At 51.1% G+C, this 20,375-nt stretch overlaps 1 protein-coding gene across 13 annotated transcripts; it reads left to right on the forward strand.

Moving 5' to 3' along the window:
* The first annotated feature begins 6,102 nt into the window (after positions 1 to 6,102).
* On the forward strand, positions 6,103 to 19,045 carry HNRNPC (heterogeneous nuclear ribonucleoprotein C). Of its 13 annotated transcripts, none has more exons than XM_073308667.1 (9): positions 6,103 to 6,227; positions 8,769 to 9,853; positions 14,950 to 15,213; positions 16,358 to 16,472; positions 17,014 to 17,061; positions 17,584 to 17,744; positions 18,189 to 18,302; positions 18,507 to 18,664; positions 18,745 to 19,045. In XM_073308667.1, exons 3-9 carry the CDS (start codon positions 14,973 to 14,975, stop codon positions 18,826 to 18,828), a joined length of 921 nt encoding a protein of 306 aa, XP_073164768.1. In that variant the 5' UTR covers positions 6,103 to 6,227; positions 8,769 to 9,853; positions 14,950 to 14,972; the 3' UTR covers positions 18,829 to 19,045. The 13 variants fall into 13 exon arrangements, with proteins under 13 accessions (XP_073164768.1, XP_073164781.1, XP_073164769.1 ...); XM_073308680.1 differs by having other exon boundaries at positions 16,358 to 16,433; XM_073308668.1 differs by having other exon boundaries at positions 14,953 to 15,213.
* Positions 19,046 to 20,375: the final 1,330 nt, after the last annotated feature.

A 20,375-nucleotide genomic window follows, 5' to 3' on the forward strand; every position in this document is an offset into this window, starting at 1 on the left:
AAGATGATAAGGCCATTGTGGAGAAACTAAATGAATTCTTTGTATTGGTCTTCACTGTTGAGGATGCGAGGGAGATTCCCAAACCTGAGCCATTCTTTTTGGGTGACAGATCTGAGGAACTGTCCCAAATTGAGGTGTCATTAGAGGAGGTTTTGGAACAAATTGATGAACTAAACAGTAATAAGTCTCCAGAACCTGATGGTATTCACCCAAGAGTTCTGAAGGAACTCAAATGTGAAATTGCAGGACTACTAACTGTCATCTGTAACCTACCATTTAAATCAGTTTCTGTACCAAATGACTGGAGGATAGCTAATGTTTAAAAAAGGCTCCAGAGGTGACCCTGGCAACTACAGGCCGGTAAGCCTCACTTCAGTACCGGGCAAATTGGTTGAAACTATCGTAAAGAACAAAATTGTCAGACACACAGATGAACATAATTTGTTGGGAAATAGTCAACATGGCTTTTGTAAAGGGAAATCATGCCTCACCAATCTAGTAGAATTCTTTGAAGGGGTCAACAAGCATGCGGACAAAGGAGATCCAGTGGATATAGTGTATTTAGATTTTCAGAAAGCCTTTGACAAGGTCCCTCACCAAAGGCTCTTAAGCAAAATAAGCAGTCATGGGATAAGAGGGAAGATTCTCTCATGTACTGGTAACTGGTTAAAAGATAGGAAACAAAGGGTAGGAAAAAATGGTCAGTTTTCAGAATGGAGAGAGGTAAACAGTGGTGTCCCCTAGGGATCTGTACTGGGCCCAGGGCCAGCTTTAGGTACCAGCAAAACAAGCAGGTGCTTGGGGCGGCACATTTCTAGGGGCAGTATTCTGGTGTCGGCCATGCCGCCCCTAGAAATGTGCCCCCACCACCCCAGCTCGCCTTCCCTCCGCCTCCACCTGCTCCCCTGAGTGCACCGCCGCCACTCCGCTTCTCCCTGCTCCCTCCCAGGCTTGCTGCGTGCGAAACAGCTGTTTGGCACGGCGAGCCTGGGAGGGAAGGAGGAGAAGTCGAGCAGCGGCGCGCTCAGGGGAGGCAGTGGTGGTGAAGCAGAGGTGAGCTGCGGCGGGGAGTGGTTCCTCTAACCCCCCCGTTACTTCCTGCGCTCCTGCCCCCTCACCTCCGCTCTGCCTGCTCCCCTGAACGCACTGCCTCTCCCTCACCTGAGAGGAAGAGGGGAGAAGCAGACCAGCAGCGTGTTCAGGGGAGCAGGCAGAGCGGAGGTAAAGCTAAGGCAGGGGGTTGCGGGTGGGGGAGCCGCAGGAAGCAATGGGGGGGTGGAAAAGCGACACACCCGGGGGGAGGAGGCAGGGCTGGGGATTTGGGGAAGGGGTTAGGAAGAGGCAGAGTTGGGGCGGAGCCAGGGGCACGAAAAAAAAGTGGGGGCAGCCAAAAATTTTTTTGCTTGGGGCAGCAAAAATCCTAGAGCCGGCCCTGACTGGGCCCAGTCCTATTTAACATATTCATAAACTATCTGGGAAAAGGGGTAAACAGTGAGGTGGCAAAATCTGCAGATAATACAAAACTACTCAACATAGTTAAGTCCCAGGCAGACTGTGAAGACCTACAAAAGGATCTCACAAAACTGGGTGACTGGGCAACAAAATGGCAGACGAACAAAATGTTGGGAATCATCAAGAAAGGGATAGATAATAAGATGGAAAATATCATATTGTCTCTATATAAATCCATGGTACACCCACACCTGGAATACTGCATGCAGATGTGGTCGCCCCATCTCGAAAAAGATCTACTGGAATTGGAAAAAGTTTAGAAAAGGGCAACAAAAATTATTAGGGGTATAGAACTGCTTCCGTATGAGGGGAGATTAATAAGACTGGTACTTTTCAGCTTGGAAAAGAGGCGACTAAAGGGGTATATGATTGAGGTCTGTAAAATCATGAGTGGTATAGAGAAAGTAAATAAGAAAGTGTTATTTACTCCTTCTCATAATACAAGAGCAAGGTGTCCCCAAATGAAATTAATAGGCAGCAGGTTTAAAACAAAGTATTTTTTCATGCAACGCACTGTCAACCTCTGGAACTCCTTGCCGGAGGGTGTTGTGAAGGCCAGTACTATAACGGGATTCAAAAGGGAGCTAGATAGATTCATGGAAGATAGGTCCATCAATGGCTATTAGCCAGGATGAGCAGGAATGGTGTCCCTAGCCTCTGTTTGCCGGAAGTTGGGATTGGGTGACAGCGCACAGATCACTTGATGATAACCTGTCTGTTCATTCCCTTTGGAGCACCTGCCATTGGCCACTGTCAGAGGACAGGATACTGGCAGTGATGAGCTGGAGCCGGTTCACTGGAACAGGTTGTTACATTTAGAAGCCCTTTTAGAACCGGTTGTCCCTCGAGGGACAACCGGTTCTAAAAGGGCTTCTAAATGAAACAAGCGGACAAAAGTGACACCTTAGGAGCCGACTCCATGGGTGCTCCAGGATTGGAGCACCCACAGGGAAAATTTGGTGGGTGCAGAGCACCCACTGGCAGCTCCCTGCCCGGCCCCAGGTCACCTCACCTCCGCTCTGCCTCCTCCCCTGAACGCACTGCCCCGCTCTTCTTCTCCGCCTCTCCCCAGGTTTCCCGCAAATCAGCTGTTCGTGCAGGAAGCCTGGGAGGGCTGAGAAGCAAGCGGCAGCTTCGCGCTCAGGCCCAGGGAGGGGGAGGCAGAGCAGAGGTGAGCTGGGGTGCACGAGGAGGGCCGCTCGAACTGCAGCAGGTAACTTGGGGGGCGCACAGGGGAACCGCTCCCCGCCCCAGCTCGCCTCCACCTCCCTGGGCCTGAGCGCGAAGCCGCCACTTGCTTCTCAGCGCTCCCAGACTTCCCGCGTGAACAGCTGATTCGCGGGAAGCAGAACAGGGCAGATAAGCAAAGCGGGGCGGTGCGTTCAGGGGAGGCGGAGGCGAGCTGGGGCCAGGCGCAGGGCGGGGAGCTGCCGGTGGGTGCTCCAGCCCCGGAGCACCCAGGGAGTTGGTGCCTAAGGCACCACTTTTGATGTGATGGGTGGCGGGAAGGGCTGCTCCCCCGCTAGCTACGCTACCCCGCCTCTAGGAGCCAGAGGGACCTGCCGGCTGCTTCCTGGGAGCTACCCCAGGTAAGCACCGCCAGGACTCCCCACCTCGCCCCCCAGCAGGTCCCTCTGGCTCTTAGGGGTGGGGGCGCAGTGGGCACCCACTACAGTGGCCCACAAGACCCTCCTGCCCTGTTCTGGGGGCAGTCAGGGGAGGGAGGTGGATGGGGCAGGGGTCCCGGGGGTGGTCATCAAGGAACACAGGGGGGTTGCATGGGGCAGGAGTCCCAGGGGGCGGGGGTGGGCCATGACCCCCTCGTGGGGTGAGGAGGGAACCGGTTGTTAAGATTTTGGCAGCTCATCACTGGATACAGGGCTTGATGGACCTTTGGTCTGACCCAGTATGGCCATTCTTATGTTCTTAAAACTCAAAAAAGAGTCCTACAAAAAGTGGAAACTTGGTCAAATTACAAAGGATGAATATAAACAAACACCACAAGTGTGTAGGGACAAAATTAGAAAAGCCAAGGCAAACCGAGATCAAACTAGCTAGGGACATAAAAGGAAACAAGAAAACATTCTACACATAAATTAGAAGCAAGAGGAAGACCAAGGACAGAGTAGGTGGGCTACTCAATAAGGGGGAAAAGACAATAACAGAAAATGTGGAAATGGCAGAGGTGCTTAATGACTTCTTTGTTTTGGTTTTCACCAAGAAGGTGGGTGGCGATTGGACGTCTAGCATAGTGAATGCCAGTGAAAATGAGCTCGGATCAGAGTCTAAAATACAGAAAGAACAAGTCAAAAATTACTTAGACAAATTAGATGTCCTCAAATCGCCAGGGCCTGATGAAATGCATTCTAGAATACTCAAGGAGCTGACTGAGGAGATATTTGAGCCATTAGCTATTATCTTTGAAAAGTCATGGAAGACGGGAGACATTCCAGAAGACTGGAAAAGGGCAAATATAGTGCTCATCTACAAAAAGGGAAATAAGGACAACCCAGGGAATTACAGACCAGTCAGCTTAACATCAGTACCCAGAAAGATAATGGAGCAAATAATTAAGCAATCAAGTTGCAAACACTGAGAAGATAATAAGGTGATAAATAACAGTCAGCATGGATTTGTCAAGAACAAATTGGGTCAAACCAACCTGATAGCTTTCTTTGATAGGGTAACAAGCCTTGTAGATAGGGGGAAGCGGTAGATGTGGTATATCTTGACTTTAGTGAGGCTTTTGATACTGTCTCACATGACCGTCTCATAAACAAACTAGGAAAATAGAACCTAGATGGATCTACTATAAGGTGGGTGTATAACTGGTTGGAAAATCGTTCCCAGAGAGTAGTTTTCAGTGGTTCATAGTCATGCTGGAAGGGTATAATGAGTGGGATCCTGCAGGGAATTGGTTCTGGGTCCGGTTCTGTTCAATATCTTCATCAATGATTTAGATAACGGCATGGAGAGTACATTTATAAAGTTTGCAGACAATACCAAGATGGGAGGGGTTGTAAGTGCTTTGGCGGATAGAATTAAAATTCAAAATTATCTGGACAAACTGGAGAAATGGTCTGAAGTAAATAGGATGAAATCAATAAGGACAAATGTGAAGTACTCCACTTAGGAAGGAACAATCAGTTGCACAACTGTAGTATTGCGTCCAGGTCTAGGCGCCACAGTTCAGGAAAGATGTGGACAAATTAGAAAAAGTCCAGAGAAGAACAAAAAAAATGATTAAAGGTCTAGAAAACATGACCTATGAGGGAAGATTGAAAAAATTGGGTTTGTTTAATCTGGAAAAGAGAAGACTGGGGGGGGGGACGACATGATCGCAGTTTTCAAGTATATAAAAGGTTGTTACAAAGAGCAGGGAGAACAATTATTCTTCTTAACCTCTGGGGATAGGACAAGGAGCAATGGGCTTAAAGTGCAGCAAGGGAGGTTCAGGTTAGACATTATGAAAAAATTCCTGTCAGGGTGGTTAGGCGCTGGAATAAATTGCCCAGGGAGGTTGTGGGAACTCCATCTTTGGGGATTTGTAAGAGCAGGTTGGACAAGCCCCTGTCAGAACTGGTCTAGAGAATACTTAGTCCTGCCAGGAGTGCGGGGACTAGACTAGACGACCTCTCCAGGCCCCTTCCAGTCCTACCCTTCTACGTGGGGAGGGGTCTGCACCCCAAGACCAGACCGCTCAGAGCCGGGCCCTGACGGAGTGGACGTCTGGCTCTTCCCACCTCGGCCCCGCCCCCTCAGCCCATTGCCCCACCCGTCCGGCTCTATCTCAGCCCCTAGCCCTCTGCCCCGCCACTGTCGCTCATGGCCTCCCAGCTCCATCCCTTTCTGGCCCCACCCGACCCGAGAAACGGCCTCTGTCTGTGCTTGATTTAAGAGGGTCCGTTTCAAAACGGCCAATCGCCGTTACGGGACGGCAGCGGTCCGGCGCTGATTGGAGGAAGCACGACCTACCCGCTCCCGCGCGTTAGCCACTAGCCGATCCCACCGCAGGATCGCGAGAACCTTCGCTCACCAATGACAACGCGAGGAAACAGAGTCGTCATCATCCCCACGATGACCAATGGGAAGGCGTCAGGGCGCAGGCCCCGGATGCAATTCCGCCGCCATGGAGCTTTCAGTCAATCAGACACAGTTGATTCCGCCTCTTCCTCGACTGCAGCTTATAAGACTTGAACGTGACAGATATGGCAGCCAACCAATGAGGATAAAAGCAGAGCGGTGGTGCGCTAAAAAATACCTTTAACCAATCACAGAGGTCCATAGGCTAGGGCGAGTTCTGATGAGTTGTTCAACCAATCAGAAAGGAAAATTGTTATAGGGACGGTGGGTGGGGGGAATGACAGGCCAGTCAGAGTGGAAAGTTGGAGCAGGGTCGGGGAGTGACACGTTCTTCAGCCAATCGTTATCTTAGTCTCCTTTCCATGTAGGAAAAAGGGGCAAAGCCCACTCCTGGCCTCGCCCTCACCCTCTTTGCTCTCATTGGCCAATATTCTGTTCGACTTCCATACTTGCCAATTACTGCTGAGAAAGGGGTTTCCCGCCCTCCAATGGGGGCGTGAAGGGGGCGGGCACAGATTAGTCCGGGCTGCGCGGCACAGAGGGCGGCGTGGACGCCATTTTGTGAGGAGCTCGGAGTGGGGTGGCTGCGGAGAGATAGTGAGAGTGACGCGGAGCCGTATTGGGGTCTAGCGGTGAGTGAGTCGTTCGGGAGCCTTTCCTGAGGGTTAATGGTGCGGTCCTGCCCCGGGAGGGGCGGGGGCATCTCTCCGGCCGCTGATGGTGGGGGCTGGGGCTCGACACACATATCCCCCCCCCTTCCCCGGGGGAATGGCGTGGCCCTGGAGCGGGGGCGGCGGGGACGACACGATACACACAGTCTCCTCCCCGGGTAATGGGGCGGGGACGACACATTCTTCTCCAGAAATAGTGGGTGGGAGGATATCTTGCCCCTCTCCCGGTAATGCTGAGGGGCTGGAGGGACACACCACACATTTCTCTCCGGTAATCGTGGGTGGGACGACATCTTGCGCCCCCCTCCTCCGGTAATGGTGCGGCCCCGGGGAGGGAAATCTACACTTTTGGGGGGAAGGCCAATGCCGGAAATGGGATGACCTAATGGTCTGTTCCAGGGGAGAGATTTTTTTCTTCTGCCGGGGCGGGTAATGGCGCTGCCGAAACAGAAAATCTGTTTGTTCCCTAGAACTCGGAGATCAGGATGCGGGGGGGGGAGGTCGGGAAAACTGGCAATGTAAATATCCTGCTCCTGCCCCCCCCCCCCCCGGGGGTGGAGAATGGCACGTCCTAGTGAGTAACTCTGTCCTGCCCCTTTGGAAGAGACCAAGATGGGGGCGGGGGAGGAGGGCTAACCCCACATGCATCCCCCTTTGTTTTGACTCCCGTGGCTGAGATGGCCGAGACCTGGAGGTTGGTGGGAGGGATGTCTGGGCTGGGCTGCCGTCTCCTTCCCCCAGGATGTCAGAATGGGGGGAGCCCAGATGTGACTGTGGTGGTCGGGGGGGGGGGGGTTGCATGAGGGTGCACAGACTGCCTCCATGGTCAGGGTCGGCTGGTACATATACTCTGCAACACATACACCTTGTTTGGGTCACTTGTGATGGTACTCCTATGGCAGGGATGGGCCACACATTCAGACCCCTTCCGGGAGGGGCAGCTAGCCCCCTTATCTCTGGTTCAAGAAGTGTCTGTAAATGGTCCCTGGGCACAAACATCACTGCAGGGATTTGGACAGCTGATGCGAATCTGGGCTGTGTCTGTGTCTACATGGGAGGTACCATCTAACCAAACTTTGTGTGAAACAGCAGGCATTTGGTGTCTGTTGTGACTCCAAACCGGACAGTGTCAGCCTCCTCACTATCACACCACCTCTCTGGGGTGACAGCAGGCTGGGGAAACAACCTGTGGAGCTCAAATCCTAGAGGCATGGCCTCGTGTAGACATTCTTGTTATGGGGGAGGGAGGGATAGCTCAGTGGTTTGAGCATTGCCATGCTAAACCCAGGGTTGTGAGTTCAATCTTTGAGGGGGCCATTTGGGATTTGGGGTAAAATTTGGGGATTGGCCCTGCTTTGAGCAGGGGGTTGGACTAGATGACCTCCTGAGGTCCCTTCCAACCCTGGTATTCTAATGATTGTAATAATAAACATAGCAATAGGTGAGAGTGAGAGGATCCTGTTCCCCTATGCTGTAGGGTGGGACTCTGCCTTATTCCTAGTGATCAGAGATGGTTTGAAGGAGAGAGTGACTTACAATGTGACTTATACTGGGGTAATGCGGACCCCGCAGTTCAGGCTGTCCCTGAACCATGCCAGGGGAGCATGTGGTGGCAGTGTATACTAAAGGCACAGGACACTTCCTTTCCCAATGTCTCCCCCCACTACACTTCTTCACATCTAATCCACTTTCTCTGTCTGTGTTCTGAACCAGTGTGGTAATGAGCCCATCTACCCTGGGATCCTCCCCATCCATGCTGGATCAGATAGATGGGCCCATGTAGACAGGTATCTCTTTCACATCATATCCACGGCCCCTAGGGCCACAGGGCAGTGAGCCCACCTAGCCTGGTATCCCATCTCCAGCTATATCTAATGCTGGTCTCTTCAGAGAGAGAGAGAAGGCAGTCTCATCCCCTTTTCCAGTAACAAGCCACCTTCCATAATACCTGACAGGGAGGGGAAGGGGATATTTTCTTCCAACCCCAAAAGGATGTGGTGCCTCAAACCCCCCACATTCCTGGAGTTCCAGTTAACTGACTTGCAGGTTCCTCTCCCCATCCTCTGTCAGGGTTGGCTCCAGCGTATGCATCCGATGAAGTGAGCTGTAGCTCACGAAAGCTCATGCTCAAATAAATTGGTTAGTCTCTAAGGTGCCACAAGTACTCCTTTTCTTTTAGTGTATATATGTTCTCCTTCCCTTCGCCCTCATTGCCTCATGGTGTGTGAACATGATGCACCTCCACTTGAAGCTGCCTCCTGCCACAAGCTCACAGATATCTGTGTACTCACAAGTCATTTGAGCTGCTTCCTTGGTGACAGGGAGAAGCAGAGATATTAAGATAGAGACAGAGTTTCATCGTACCCAGAGCCCTAACTGAACTAGGGCAGCTGTGAGCTTGGGGCCCCCTGGGAGGTAGGCAGGTCTCTTGGCGGGCGAATGGGAGATGCGTGCAGTGTTTCTGAGGAACCCTGACTCAATCTGTCCCTTCTCCTTTCACAGGGCAGCGAGGCGAAACCCCATCCCTTCTCACTGGAGCTCAGCTTCGTTTTAACCCCCCCTCCCCACACATGCACACCTCCCAATTTTATAGAGCCATTTTAACGGTGTCCCCGTGGCCTAGCGCTCCCTGCGCCAAACCGGAGCTGGATTTAAGATGTAATTTTTAAAGTCTCTATCTCTATTTTTTCTGCAGCAGCTGGGGTAGGTGAGGAGCCTTTTCGCCCCTCATAAGCTGACCTCTCCTCGGGTATTTTTAGAGTGAAATGATGATGTGCAAAGGGCTGTGATTGTCTCCTACCGAGAGCTCTCCCCAGGCGGTTCTGTGGTAACTGAGCTGGAACAGAGAGAGAGAGAGAGGGAGAGAACAGAAATGATCGTTGCTGACTTGACATTTTGGCACCTCCCGTTTTTCTAATCTGGGCTATTTTTATTTTTGTTTTTTTACAGTGAGATTTTTTTGATCTTCAGCTACAGTAAGTTATTCCAATTTTTTTTTCCATTTTTCCTGCCTTTCCACTGATTTCCTTTTTATTGTTGTTGCTAGTTACTATTACTATTATACTACTATAATGCTGATGACTTGACTATGCTGATATGTTGCTGATGGTGATGATAATGACACTGCTGATTTTTAACCGGATGAAATCGAGTTTTTCTGAGTGTTCCTGACTGTGGAAGGTTTTTAAATTTTTAAAGTGGATTGATCACGCTAACTCTTTTTTTTCCCCCCTGACTGCCTGGCTGCTGAGAGTGGGACCTGGTTTCTCCTGAATTGTTTTAGAACATCTCTGGAAGTCTGTATTTTTTTTTATTTTTTTATTTTTTATTTTTAATCTTTCATTTGTACAATTTTTAAACTGTTGCTGCAATATGATATCTGTGGTGCTTATCGCTCCTGATAGCGATGGCCCTTCCCCAAACAGCCCCTCTCCTCCTTTGACCCCCAAACCCTCCTCCCGCTCTTCCTCTACGCCGTCCTTCCCTCACAAACAACCCACCACAACGACATGGACACCCAGCCCGGAGCAGCAGCGGCAGCTGGTGGTACCACGTGCGGCGCAGATACAAATCCATCCTGGGCCATGGTAAGAGGTGTGAGGGCCAATAGGTTTTATTGCAAGCTTCAGCAGCCAGAATTAAAGGCCCTGGCATGGAGGAGGCATTGTTGTGTGTGCCAATGTTGTGTCTTAGGCATGGTCCAAGGGTAGCTTGCTGCAGAGACGTGCATTAGCAGAGCTGCAGGGGGCGGGGGGTTTTGCCATGGCAAGGGACATGGTCATGTGGCTCTGGTGGTGGGAGGGGAAAGACACAGCCTGCTTGGTTATCACGGCTGATAAGTGTGGTCACATTTCCACCTCCACAAGCTGCGTCACAAGAAGAGTTCTGGGTTTGAGAGAGACAGAGGAAGGGAAGCCATGTAAATCCTGTTCTCAACACACAACTTGTCAGGCTCAGCTCCCCCAGACGTGCAGCCTTCCAGCATCGATGAACCTTTCTGCTGCTCTCCTCAGATGTCCCTTTCAGTGAGGAGCCTGGAGCTGAGCACAGGATCCCAGGTGGGATCTTCTGGACTTGTGTATAGAGGTACTCTCCCGTCCCTGCTCTGGGACCAGAGGCCTTTGTGTTTAAGAGTGTTGGACCTGAGTGCCAGGTCCCAGATGGGGTCTCCCTAGAGCTGTACGTAGGTTGTTCTCCCTTTTCTTGTCTGTGGTTGGTATGTGCAGAAGCAGCAGGGGGTTGAACCACCTCTGGGGATGGAGCATGCTGACTCACCACTCAGTGACATGCTCTCAAGTCCTGGAGTCCTCACCAAGCTCTGCTGAGGTCCCTCAATCCTGACTTGCAGCTGCCCCTGCTATTTTAGTCCAAGGGCTTCTGTAGCAGGGACTGTCAGTGGCACCATGTTTGTTGTATGGTCCTTGAGCTCCTGGCAGGTGCTCAGTCTGGCCTGTTGAAATGCAGGTGTGTTAAACTCACCAGCCCCCAATGCTTTGACCTTTTGGGGTGTGGGGCTGTGTTTGGGTGTGGAGGGCAACAATCTTCTGTGCAGCAGAGCTGAGTGTAAAGGGTGTATGCCATCCTGAGAGATGGGGGACAGTTCTCAAGAAGTCTTCCAGACCTCTGTTCCCTTCCCCTCCCAGCCCCCTGCAGCTCCATGAAAGAGCATCCCCTTCATCAGAGGCAAGTGGAAACAAAGCTGCACTCCATCTCCATGTTGTGCAGCATTGCCCCCATGCTGATCCCTGCCTCCTACTCGTGATGTACAGTGCCTGTATGCTGCCCTAGGCCCATCGTATTCTGTGCAGAAGGGGGTTGAACACCCCCTTCAGATGGGACAAGTCATTGCTCTTTCATGAAAGGCTTGTTGTCTGTAGGGTGGCTGGGAAGGCGTGCACAGAATGTCAGGGAGGGAGAGCACTTGGTGAAGTGCTTGGGTCTCAGGTGAGCCCCTATGTTGCTGGGTGACCCAGGGAAGGTCACTCTGCCTCCTTCTGAGTTGGCTGGTGTGGAGCACAAGGCAGGATCTGCATGAGTCCAGCCCCTCACCACTCCCAGTTTGGAAATGGCCTCAGGAAGAAAGGATCCAGGGTCCACGTGAGCCAAGATAGGGCTTCTCATTCCCATCCAGCCTGTCTGCTTCGCAAAGAGATTGGGACGGCTCCTCTTAGAGAATGGAGGGTTACACAACAACGGGTGATAGATCGGATCCTGGTATTTGCAGCCGCATTACAGAACAAAGGGCAGAATTAATGAAATGGAAAGGCAGTTAGTGTGCTGGAGGATGGTGTGGATTGCACTGTCAGCAAATTTGCGGATGATACTAAACTGGGAGGAGCGGTAGATACGCTGGAGGGCAGGGATAGGATACAGAGGGACCTAGACAAATTGGAGGATTGGGCCAAAAGAAATCTGATGAGGTTCAATAAGGATAAGTGCAGGTTCCTGCACTTAGGACGGAAGAACCCAATGCACAGCTACAGACTAGGGACCGAATGGCTAGGCAGCAGTTCTGCGGAAAAGGACCTAGGGGTGACAGTGGACGAGAAGCTGGATATGAGCCAGCAGTGTGCCCTTGTTGCCAAGAAGGCCAATGGCATTTTGGGATGTATAAGTAGGGGCATAGCGAGCAGATCGAGGGATGTGATCGTTCCCCTCTATTTGACTTTGGTGAAGCCTCATCTGGAGTAGTGTGTCCAGTTTTGGGCCCCACACTACAAGAAGGATGTGGATAAATTGGAGAGAGTCCAGCGAAGGGCAACAAAAATGATTAGGGGTCTGGAACACATGACTTATGAGGAGAGGCTGAGGGAACTGGGATTGTTTAGTCTGCAGAAGAGAAGAATGAGGGGGGATTTGATAGCTGCTTTCAACTATGTGAGAGGTAGTTCCAGGGAGTATGGTTCTAGACTATTCTCAGTGGTGGAAGAGGACAGGACAAGGAGTAGTGGTCTCAAGTTGCAGGGGGGGAGGTTTAGGTTGGATATTAGGAAAAACTTTTTCACTAGGAGGGTGGTGAAACACTGGAATGCGTTGCCTAGGAAGGTGGTGGAATCTCCTTCCTTAGAAGTTTTTAAGGTCAGGCTTGACAAAGCCCTGGCTGGGATGATTTAATTGGGTATGGGTCCTGCTTTTGAGCAGTGGGTTGGACTAGATGACCTCCTGAGGTCCCTTCCAACCCTGATATTCTGTGATTCTATGCTGCTGCCAAAAAGGAAATAGTTTCATGCCGTGGACACATAGCCAGTGGAACTCCCCATCACATGGTGGCGTTGAGGAGGCCAAGAGGTTGGTAGGGTTCAGGCAGATTGGGCATGTGCATCCAGAGTTCCATTAGCCAGGGTTAAGGCTGGGATAGCCAAAAGTACTGTGGGGGGCTATTGCCCATGTCCCAAACTCCTAGGCTCCTTTTGGAAATCTAAAACCAAGGGTGGAAGGAATCTAAGCTTTCCTCCTTCCGACCCTGAATTGACTCCTAACTGAGGGGGTTGGGGGGAAATTGCCTGCTGCAGGGTTTCTTAGCCCTTCCTCTGAGGTGGTGACTGCTGCCAGGTGATTCTGGGCCAGACAGAGCACTATGTGACTGGATCTGACACTGGCTGTATTCCAGGGTCAGGAAAAGTTGGAGAGCTAGGCAGGTGCCTAGGGCTAGGTGTTGGGCATCTCTTCTCTGTAGGTATTGCAGTCTCTTCTGCAGGCACAGATGCTCTGGGGGCTTGTATACAAAGTGTTACTCATACACTTGAAGGACAGAAAATGATGATCTAGCTTGACCTCGTGCGCATCAGGCTACAGAATCTCACCCATATGTTCCTGTAATAGGCCCGTAACCTCTGGCTGAGTTACTGAAGTTCTCAAATCTTGATTTAAAGACTTCAAGTTACAGAGAAGCCACCATTTACTGTAGTTCAAACTATCAAATGACCCGTGTTCCACATTGCAGAGGAAGGTGAACCCCTCCTCCCCGCCCGGTCTCTGCCAGTCTGTTCTGGGGGGACATTACTTCCTGACCCCAAATGTGGCGTTTAGACTCTGAGCATGTGGGCAAGATCCACCAGGCAGACACCTGGGAAAGAACTCTCTCTAGTAACTCAGCCCTTCCCATCTAGTGTTTCATTTTTGACTGTTGGGGATATTTGCTAATAGAAGTCACAGATGGACCTTTTGCCATTTTAGGCAGCCTTATATCATCCCTTCCGTAAACTTGTAAAATTCGGTCTTGAAACAAATTAGTGTTTTTTTGCCTCCACTTCTCCCCTTGGCAAGGGGTCTTGGAGTCATTTTGGATAGTTCCCTGAAAACATCCACTCAATGTGCAGTGGCAGTCAAAAAAGCAAACAGAATGTTGGGAATCATTAAGAAAGGGTAGATAAGACAGAAAATATATTTCTTCTATATAAATCCATGGTACACCCACATCTTGTATACTGCATGCAGATGTGGTCGCCCCATCTCAAAAAATATATATTGGACTTGGAAAAGGTTTAGAAAAGGGCAACAAAAATGATTAGGGGTTTGGAACAGCTGCTGTATGAGGAGAGATTAATAAAACAGGGACTTTTCAGCTTGGAAAAGAGACGACTAAGGGGGGGATATGATAGATGTCTATAAAATCATTACTGGTGTGGAGAAAGTAAATAAGGAAGTGTTATTTACTCCTCATAACACAAGAACTAGGGACCACCAAATGAAATTAATAGGCAGCAGGTTTAAAACAAAAGGAAGTATTTTTTCACACAATGCACAGTCAACTTGTGGAACTCCTTGCCAGAGGATGTTGTAAATGCCAAGACTGTAACAGGATTCAAAAAAGAACTAGATAGATTCATGGATAGGTCCATCAATGGCTATTAGCCAGGATGGGCAGGGATGGTGTCCCTACCCTCTGTTTGCCAGAAGCTGGGAATGGGTGACAGGGGATGGATCACTTGCTGATTACTTGTTCTGTTCATTCTCTCTGGGGCACCTAGCATTGGCCACTGTTGGAAAACAGGATACTGGGCTAGATGGTCCTTTGATCTGACCCAGTATGGCCATTCTTATGGTCTTCCAGAACTTCAATCCTATGATGGTTACAAACCTGTCTCTCATTTCAAGCCTAAACTTGTTGATGGCCAGTTTATATCCATTTGTTCTTGTGGCTCTTAACTACATTGGCTCTTAACTAAAATAACTCCTCTTCCTCCCTGGTGTTTATCCCTCTGATGTATTTATAGAGATCAGTCACATCTCCCCTCAGCCTTTACTTTGTTAGGCTAAATGAGGCAAGTTCCTTAAGTTTCCCCTCATAAGGTAGGTTCTCCATTCCTCTGATCATCCTAGCAGGCTTTCTCTGGACCTGTTCCAGTTTGAATGCATCTTTCTTAAACATGGGAGACCGGAATTGCACACCGTATTCCAAATGGCCTCTCATCAGTGCCTTGTACAATGGTAATTCTAAAAGGGGGTGGATCTGGCTGTTCCCGGATCACTGTGTAGCCATGACCAAGCCTTCAATTGCTCGCCCAAGTCTAATTGTGTGCCTCGTGTTGTGACTGGAGGTTCTGAGATCGCGGTCCCTTTTCATAAAGAACTTGGATGCCTGGATGGAAGGCAGTGGAGATGGGACCTGGCTCTGAGATGCAGGGAGATGGGGTGTGGTCATTCCTGTGACTGTCCCTCTGACCAGCTTTCCCCACCCCAGCAGGTCCGTGCTGCGTGTGAGACATGGCCAGCAACGTCACCAACAAAACAGACCCACGCTCCATGAACTCGCGTGTATTCATCGGGAATCTCAACACACTGGTGGTGAAGAAGTCTGATGTGGAGGCTATCTTCTCCAAGTATGGCAAAATTGTGGGCTGCTCTGTGCACAAGGGCTTTGCCTTCGTGCAGTACGTCAACGAGCGGAATGCCCGCGCTGCTGTGGCCGGGGAGGATGGCCGGATGATCGCAGGCCAGGTTCTAGGTGAGCGCCTCCTGGCTGCATCCCTAACTCAGATCAGACACCTCTTCATGCACAGTGAGGAGTATCACGGGGTTAGCACAGGCAAAGTCCTAGGTGAGCGTCTCCTGGCTGCATCCCTAACCCAGACCAGACAGTCCCCCAGCCTCGCATACTCGGGAGATGTCAGGGATAGCATTGGCCTGGTCCCAGGTGAGCACCTCCTGCCTGCCGTAAACCTACCGTACCATACCAGGGAGATTGCTGGCCAGACCCTTGGTGGGTGTCCCCAAGTTGTGCCTCCTGCCCCATCTGCGCGCACTGCAGAGGATAAGCTGATCACCAGCCAGGTTCTGTGAGAGCTTCACCCAACACTCCCACCCTGGCTAGTTGTTCAGCTGTTGAGGTGCCCCCCTGCAGCACCTAGTCACAGAAGCTAGGAGGGAGGAGGAGAAATGTGAGCATGGAATAGATGGGGGTGGGTTGGGAGCTGGGATGGGGGGTTCCCAGAGTGGCAGGTTTCTGACCCTCTGCAGATCTCTGATACAAGAGATGCCGCTGCCTCTTCCACCAGGGCTCAGGTTTATCTCAGAAGCTGTTAGAGGCACTGGCCAGCAGCCAACAGTGACCTAGTGCTGATCTGTCAAGGGAGGTGGGTATGATGCTCAAGAGGTCTTGGGCACAGGGGTGTGAATCGGAGGGTGTCTGTGGGGTTCTGTGGAGACTGAGGCACCCATTATGCAGTCTGCCCCTTTCCCTGTTGCCAGTGCGTGGCCGGGTCACTGACACACACAGGCCCTGTTGCAAGCTGGATAAACTGTAATCACAGTCTGCAGTTGGGAATTTTCTCTGGGCAAGCCTTGCATGTGTGGGGAGCCTTCCCATTGCTTGGCCCCTGTGGTGTGTGTCTGCTTCCCCACTGCCAGCTGTTCCCCATGGCCTGTTTGGTGGGACTGGGTACTGAGTTGTGCTGGAGAGGGACATGGATCATGCTATCACTTCATGCCTGTGAGCTGCACTGGTCAGAGCTAGCACTCCAGTGGGGGAGAGCGGCTCTGATCCAGGAGCTGTCCCCTGTGGGCCTGGCTCCAGTCAGTTGAAGTGTTTAGTTCCTCACACCAATGAGGAGTAGGGGTGTCTGCTCAGCATATGTCTGCTTCTCTCTCAGACATCAACCTGGCGGCTGAGCCAAAGGTGAACCGGGGCAAGGCGGGCGTGAAGCGGTCGGCAGCGGAGATGTACGGGTCAGTAGCTGCACCACCTTCTCCGTCCCCTCTAGTCAGGTCGGGACCCTTATGTTTTTTATATCGCGTTCATGCCCTGCGTGGGCACTTCTCTCTGTCTCTTTCTGTCTCCCAGAGGTGGGGAGGGATGTCAGGAAGTGGCTGCACATTAGATGCCTCCCTTGGGTGTCTCGGGCTGCCTAGGCCCCTGCCCCAAGTGTGTGAATTGCTGTGGCTCCCTGGGTGTGGGAGGTCCTGCCCAGGCCCGTCCCAGCTCATCTCACGTGGCCCTGGGTAGCAGGCTAGCTGGAGAGACAGGTGCTGGTGGGTTTGCTTAGCAAAGCTACCCCTCCCTCCTGCAGCATGGCTCCTTGTGTGTGTATAACTTGCACTCAGAAGCCAGTGAGTCCCTTAGGCTGGGCTTCTGGGTCCTATCTCCCTCCATGAGGAGCAGGTTTGGTGCAGCAGCACCTCTTTCTCCACTTCCTCAGCAGGGTCCCTCCTCACCATCATCTCCTCCTTCTTCTCTTCCCCCCCCCCCCCCCCCCCCCCCCCGGCTATCTGCCCATCCTGACCATGTCTCATGGGCTTTCTCTTCCAGGTCCTCCTTCGATCTGGACTATGATTTCCAGCGGGATTACTATGACAGGTACGTTGAGTGTCCTGGGAGGATGACAATAAGCTTTAACACTGCACACACAATCTCTCAGGGGGCGTAGATGCCACTGTAACACTCTATTTGAGCATAAGCTTTCGTGAGCTACAGCTCACTTCATCGGATGCATACTGTGGAAAGTATAGAAGATCTTTTATACACACAAAGCATGAAAAAATGGGTATTTACCACTACAAAAGGTTTTCTCTCCCCCCACCCCACTCTCCAAGAAAATTTTTTGTAGTGGTAAACACCCATTTTTTCATGCTTTGTGTGTATAAAAGATCTTCTATACTTTCCACAGTATGCATCTGATGAAGTGAGCTGTAGTGCTCAAAAGCTTATGCTCAAATAAATTGGTTAGTCTCTAAGGTGCCACAAGTACTCCTTTTCTTTTTGCGAATACAGACTAACACGGTTGTTACTCTGAAACTTGTAACACTCTGCAGCTCAGTGTGCAGGTGGGTGCGTGGAGGTCCTGTTGCTCGGGGGTCACTGTTTTCCTCCTGCTCCTAGGATGTACAGCTACCCCGCACGTGTGCCCCCACCTCCCCCCATCGCCCGGGCTGTGGTGCCTTCCAAACGCCAGCGTGTCTCTGGCAACACCTCTCGCCGAGGCAAGAGTGGCTTTAATTCCAAGAGTGGTCAGCGAGGATCATCCTCCAAGTCTGGTAAATGTACGTGTCGGAGCCTGCAGTGCTGACTTCAGGGGCCTGGGGCGGGGTCAGACGGGCTGCGGGTGCCAGACTAGGGTGACCAGATGTCCTGTTAAAATCGGGACTGTCCCGATTTTTAGGTCTTTGTCCCGCGTTCCGACTGATGCACGATCAGGACGCCATTTGTCCCGATATTGCAGCTTTGGCTGCTCTTGCGTGTGTGGTTTTTTTAAAAATTATTTTATTTATTTATTTATTTGCTTCCCCTATGTGTCCCAATATTTTACCCGTTAAATCTGGTCACCCTATGTCAGACCCACCTTGAGTAGTGTGTACTGATACTAACTTACCCTTCTTGCCAGTGCGGGGTCTAAGGGCCCTGCATTCCAGAGTTGGGGTTGTAGCCTGTACCTTGTTGGGATGGGTCCTAGTGTCAATCAGTCCCCTGCTTCTCTTGGGTTTCAGTGAAAGGTGATGACATCCAGACCATTAAGAAGGAGCTGACCCAGATCAAACAGAAAGTGGATTCGCTGTTGGAGAGCCTGGAAAAGATTGAGAAGGATCAAAGTAAACAGACGGGTGAGAGGGGGGTGGAGAAGGGCGTGGGGCTCTCTTGAGGGACCCATGTTGGTTTGTCCTGGGTGTGGAGCTGTGGCAGGGTTGGGAGAATGTCCCCCTCCATGGAGTGTGCTTTGTTCAGGGCAGCCTCAGCTCCCTGGATGGGGGGTGGGCACAAGGCCCTGGGGCAGTGTTTTTCCTTACACCCATCCTCACCCCCTTTAGAGATGAAGAATGAGAAGTCTGAGGAGGAGCAGAGCAGCAGCTCCATGAAGAAGGAGGAGAGCAACGTGAAGATGGAGTCTGAGGCTGGGGCAGACGACTCTGCTGAGGAGGGGGACCTGCTGGACGATGACGATAATGAGGATCGAGGGGATGACCAGGTATGAACCCTGAAGCCAGAGAGAGCCAGGGCAGAGTGGGTGTCACTGTAGCTAATCCCTTCCTGTCCCCTCTCTCTCAGCTGGAATCCATCAAGGGTGACGAGAAGGAGGCGGAGGAAGGAGAGGACGACAGAGACAGTGCCAATGGTGAAGATGACTCCTAAGCCACTGGCGTAACCCCTCCCAGCAAGGCGCCCACCTGAGATTGAGCCTGTCACTGGCCCCTCCCCAGCCTCCTTCTCACTGCCCGTCCATGTGTTCATGGTGTTGTCTCCTGCTGCACCCCTGGCTCTCCCCATAGTTCTGTTAAATCCCCTGTCATTTTCCTCTTTTAATTTTGATACCTCTATGATTTAACAATAAAAAAAAGTATGGTTTTTACCTGGTGCATCTACCTGTATCTGTCCACCTGGGGGTACCCTCTGGCCCAGCATATGTAGTGGCATCTGCCACAGTGGAGGGAGATTATGGCATAGAGCAATTGGGGAAGGGGACACTCAGGAGCAGGATGTACCACAAGAAGTTTTTGGTGGGGGATACATGTCTCCTAGTGCAAGCCAGGGGTTTGTGCACTAGCAGATATCCCACTCCTGGAGCTTAGAGTATTGTTTCTCCAGACGTAGTATCAACTGGGCTCAGGCTGCTACCTTGTCTGCTGGGATGGGAGGTTTAAAGGACACAACCTGATTAAGGAGCACTAATGCTTGAGCCCCATCATAGTTAATGAATGTGCACCAGAAAAGCAAGGAGGTGGCTGCTGCTTCCAGTTCACATTTGAGACACAGACACCCTGACTCTTCCAACCAAGTTTACCCTTTCTGAGGTTAAACACAGGCCTCTGTACTTGTACGGTGGGAGAGAGGAGCATAAATCTGATTGTTCACCCCCTTTTAAGACCAAAATGTTGAGAACTTGTCTGTGGGTGAGGGCTGAGAGCTTGCAAGCTTGTCTTTCACCAACAGAAGTTGGTCCAATAAAAAAAAACTCACCCACCTTGTGTCTCTAATAGCCTGGGACCAAGAGAGCTACAACACCACCAGCAGTTCTGTTGTCACGTTTGAGCTGCAGAAAAAGTGAGAATTTCTCATAGATTCTTCTCACTTCAGGTTTTCTCTGTCAAGTTGAAAAACTGTCTTGTGGTTGGGAAGAATGTGTTGATTCATGAGTTTTCTCGTGGTCATTTCATATAAATACATCTCTTTACCTGTACAGAGCAAAACTGGGAAAAATGTAAGAAAGGATGTCCTGAAAGAGACCCAGGTGATCTAGGGTACAAGCCTGTCTTTACTTAAGACTTGCTGTATGACTCAGGGCATCTTGCAGAATCTCTGTGCCTCATTGCCTCAGTGGGGATAATGCTGCTCTGCCTCATGGAGCCATGAGGGTGTTTGAGCCGCACTAAAGGGGCTTCAATAGGAGGCATCTAAGAAAGTTTGCACCAAGTTCCGTGGATCAGATAAGAAACAAATGCCACTCCCTGTGCAAGCAAGGTGAGTAGACTCCATGGGTCTCCCTGGCACCCTTCCTCTGCAGCCCTAATGTACCTGGGAAGTGCTTAGCTGCTCCAATCATGGCCACAGTAGAAAACCAGACATGGGCTCCAGCTGTGGGTAAAATTACCAGGAGGAACACTGAGGAGGTGATTCCTGGCCCAGCCATGCAATTGCATAGAACAAGACCCTTTCATTCACAGCATAGGCAGGATGATGTG

The sequence above is a fragment of the Lepidochelys kempii genome, chromosome 13 (assembly GCF_965140265.1).
Source record: "Lepidochelys kempii isolate rLepKem1 chromosome 13, rLepKem1.hap2, whole genome shotgun sequence".
In the NCBI taxonomy this organism is placed as follows: domain Eukaryota; kingdom Metazoa; phylum Chordata; order Testudines; family Cheloniidae; genus Lepidochelys; species Lepidochelys kempii.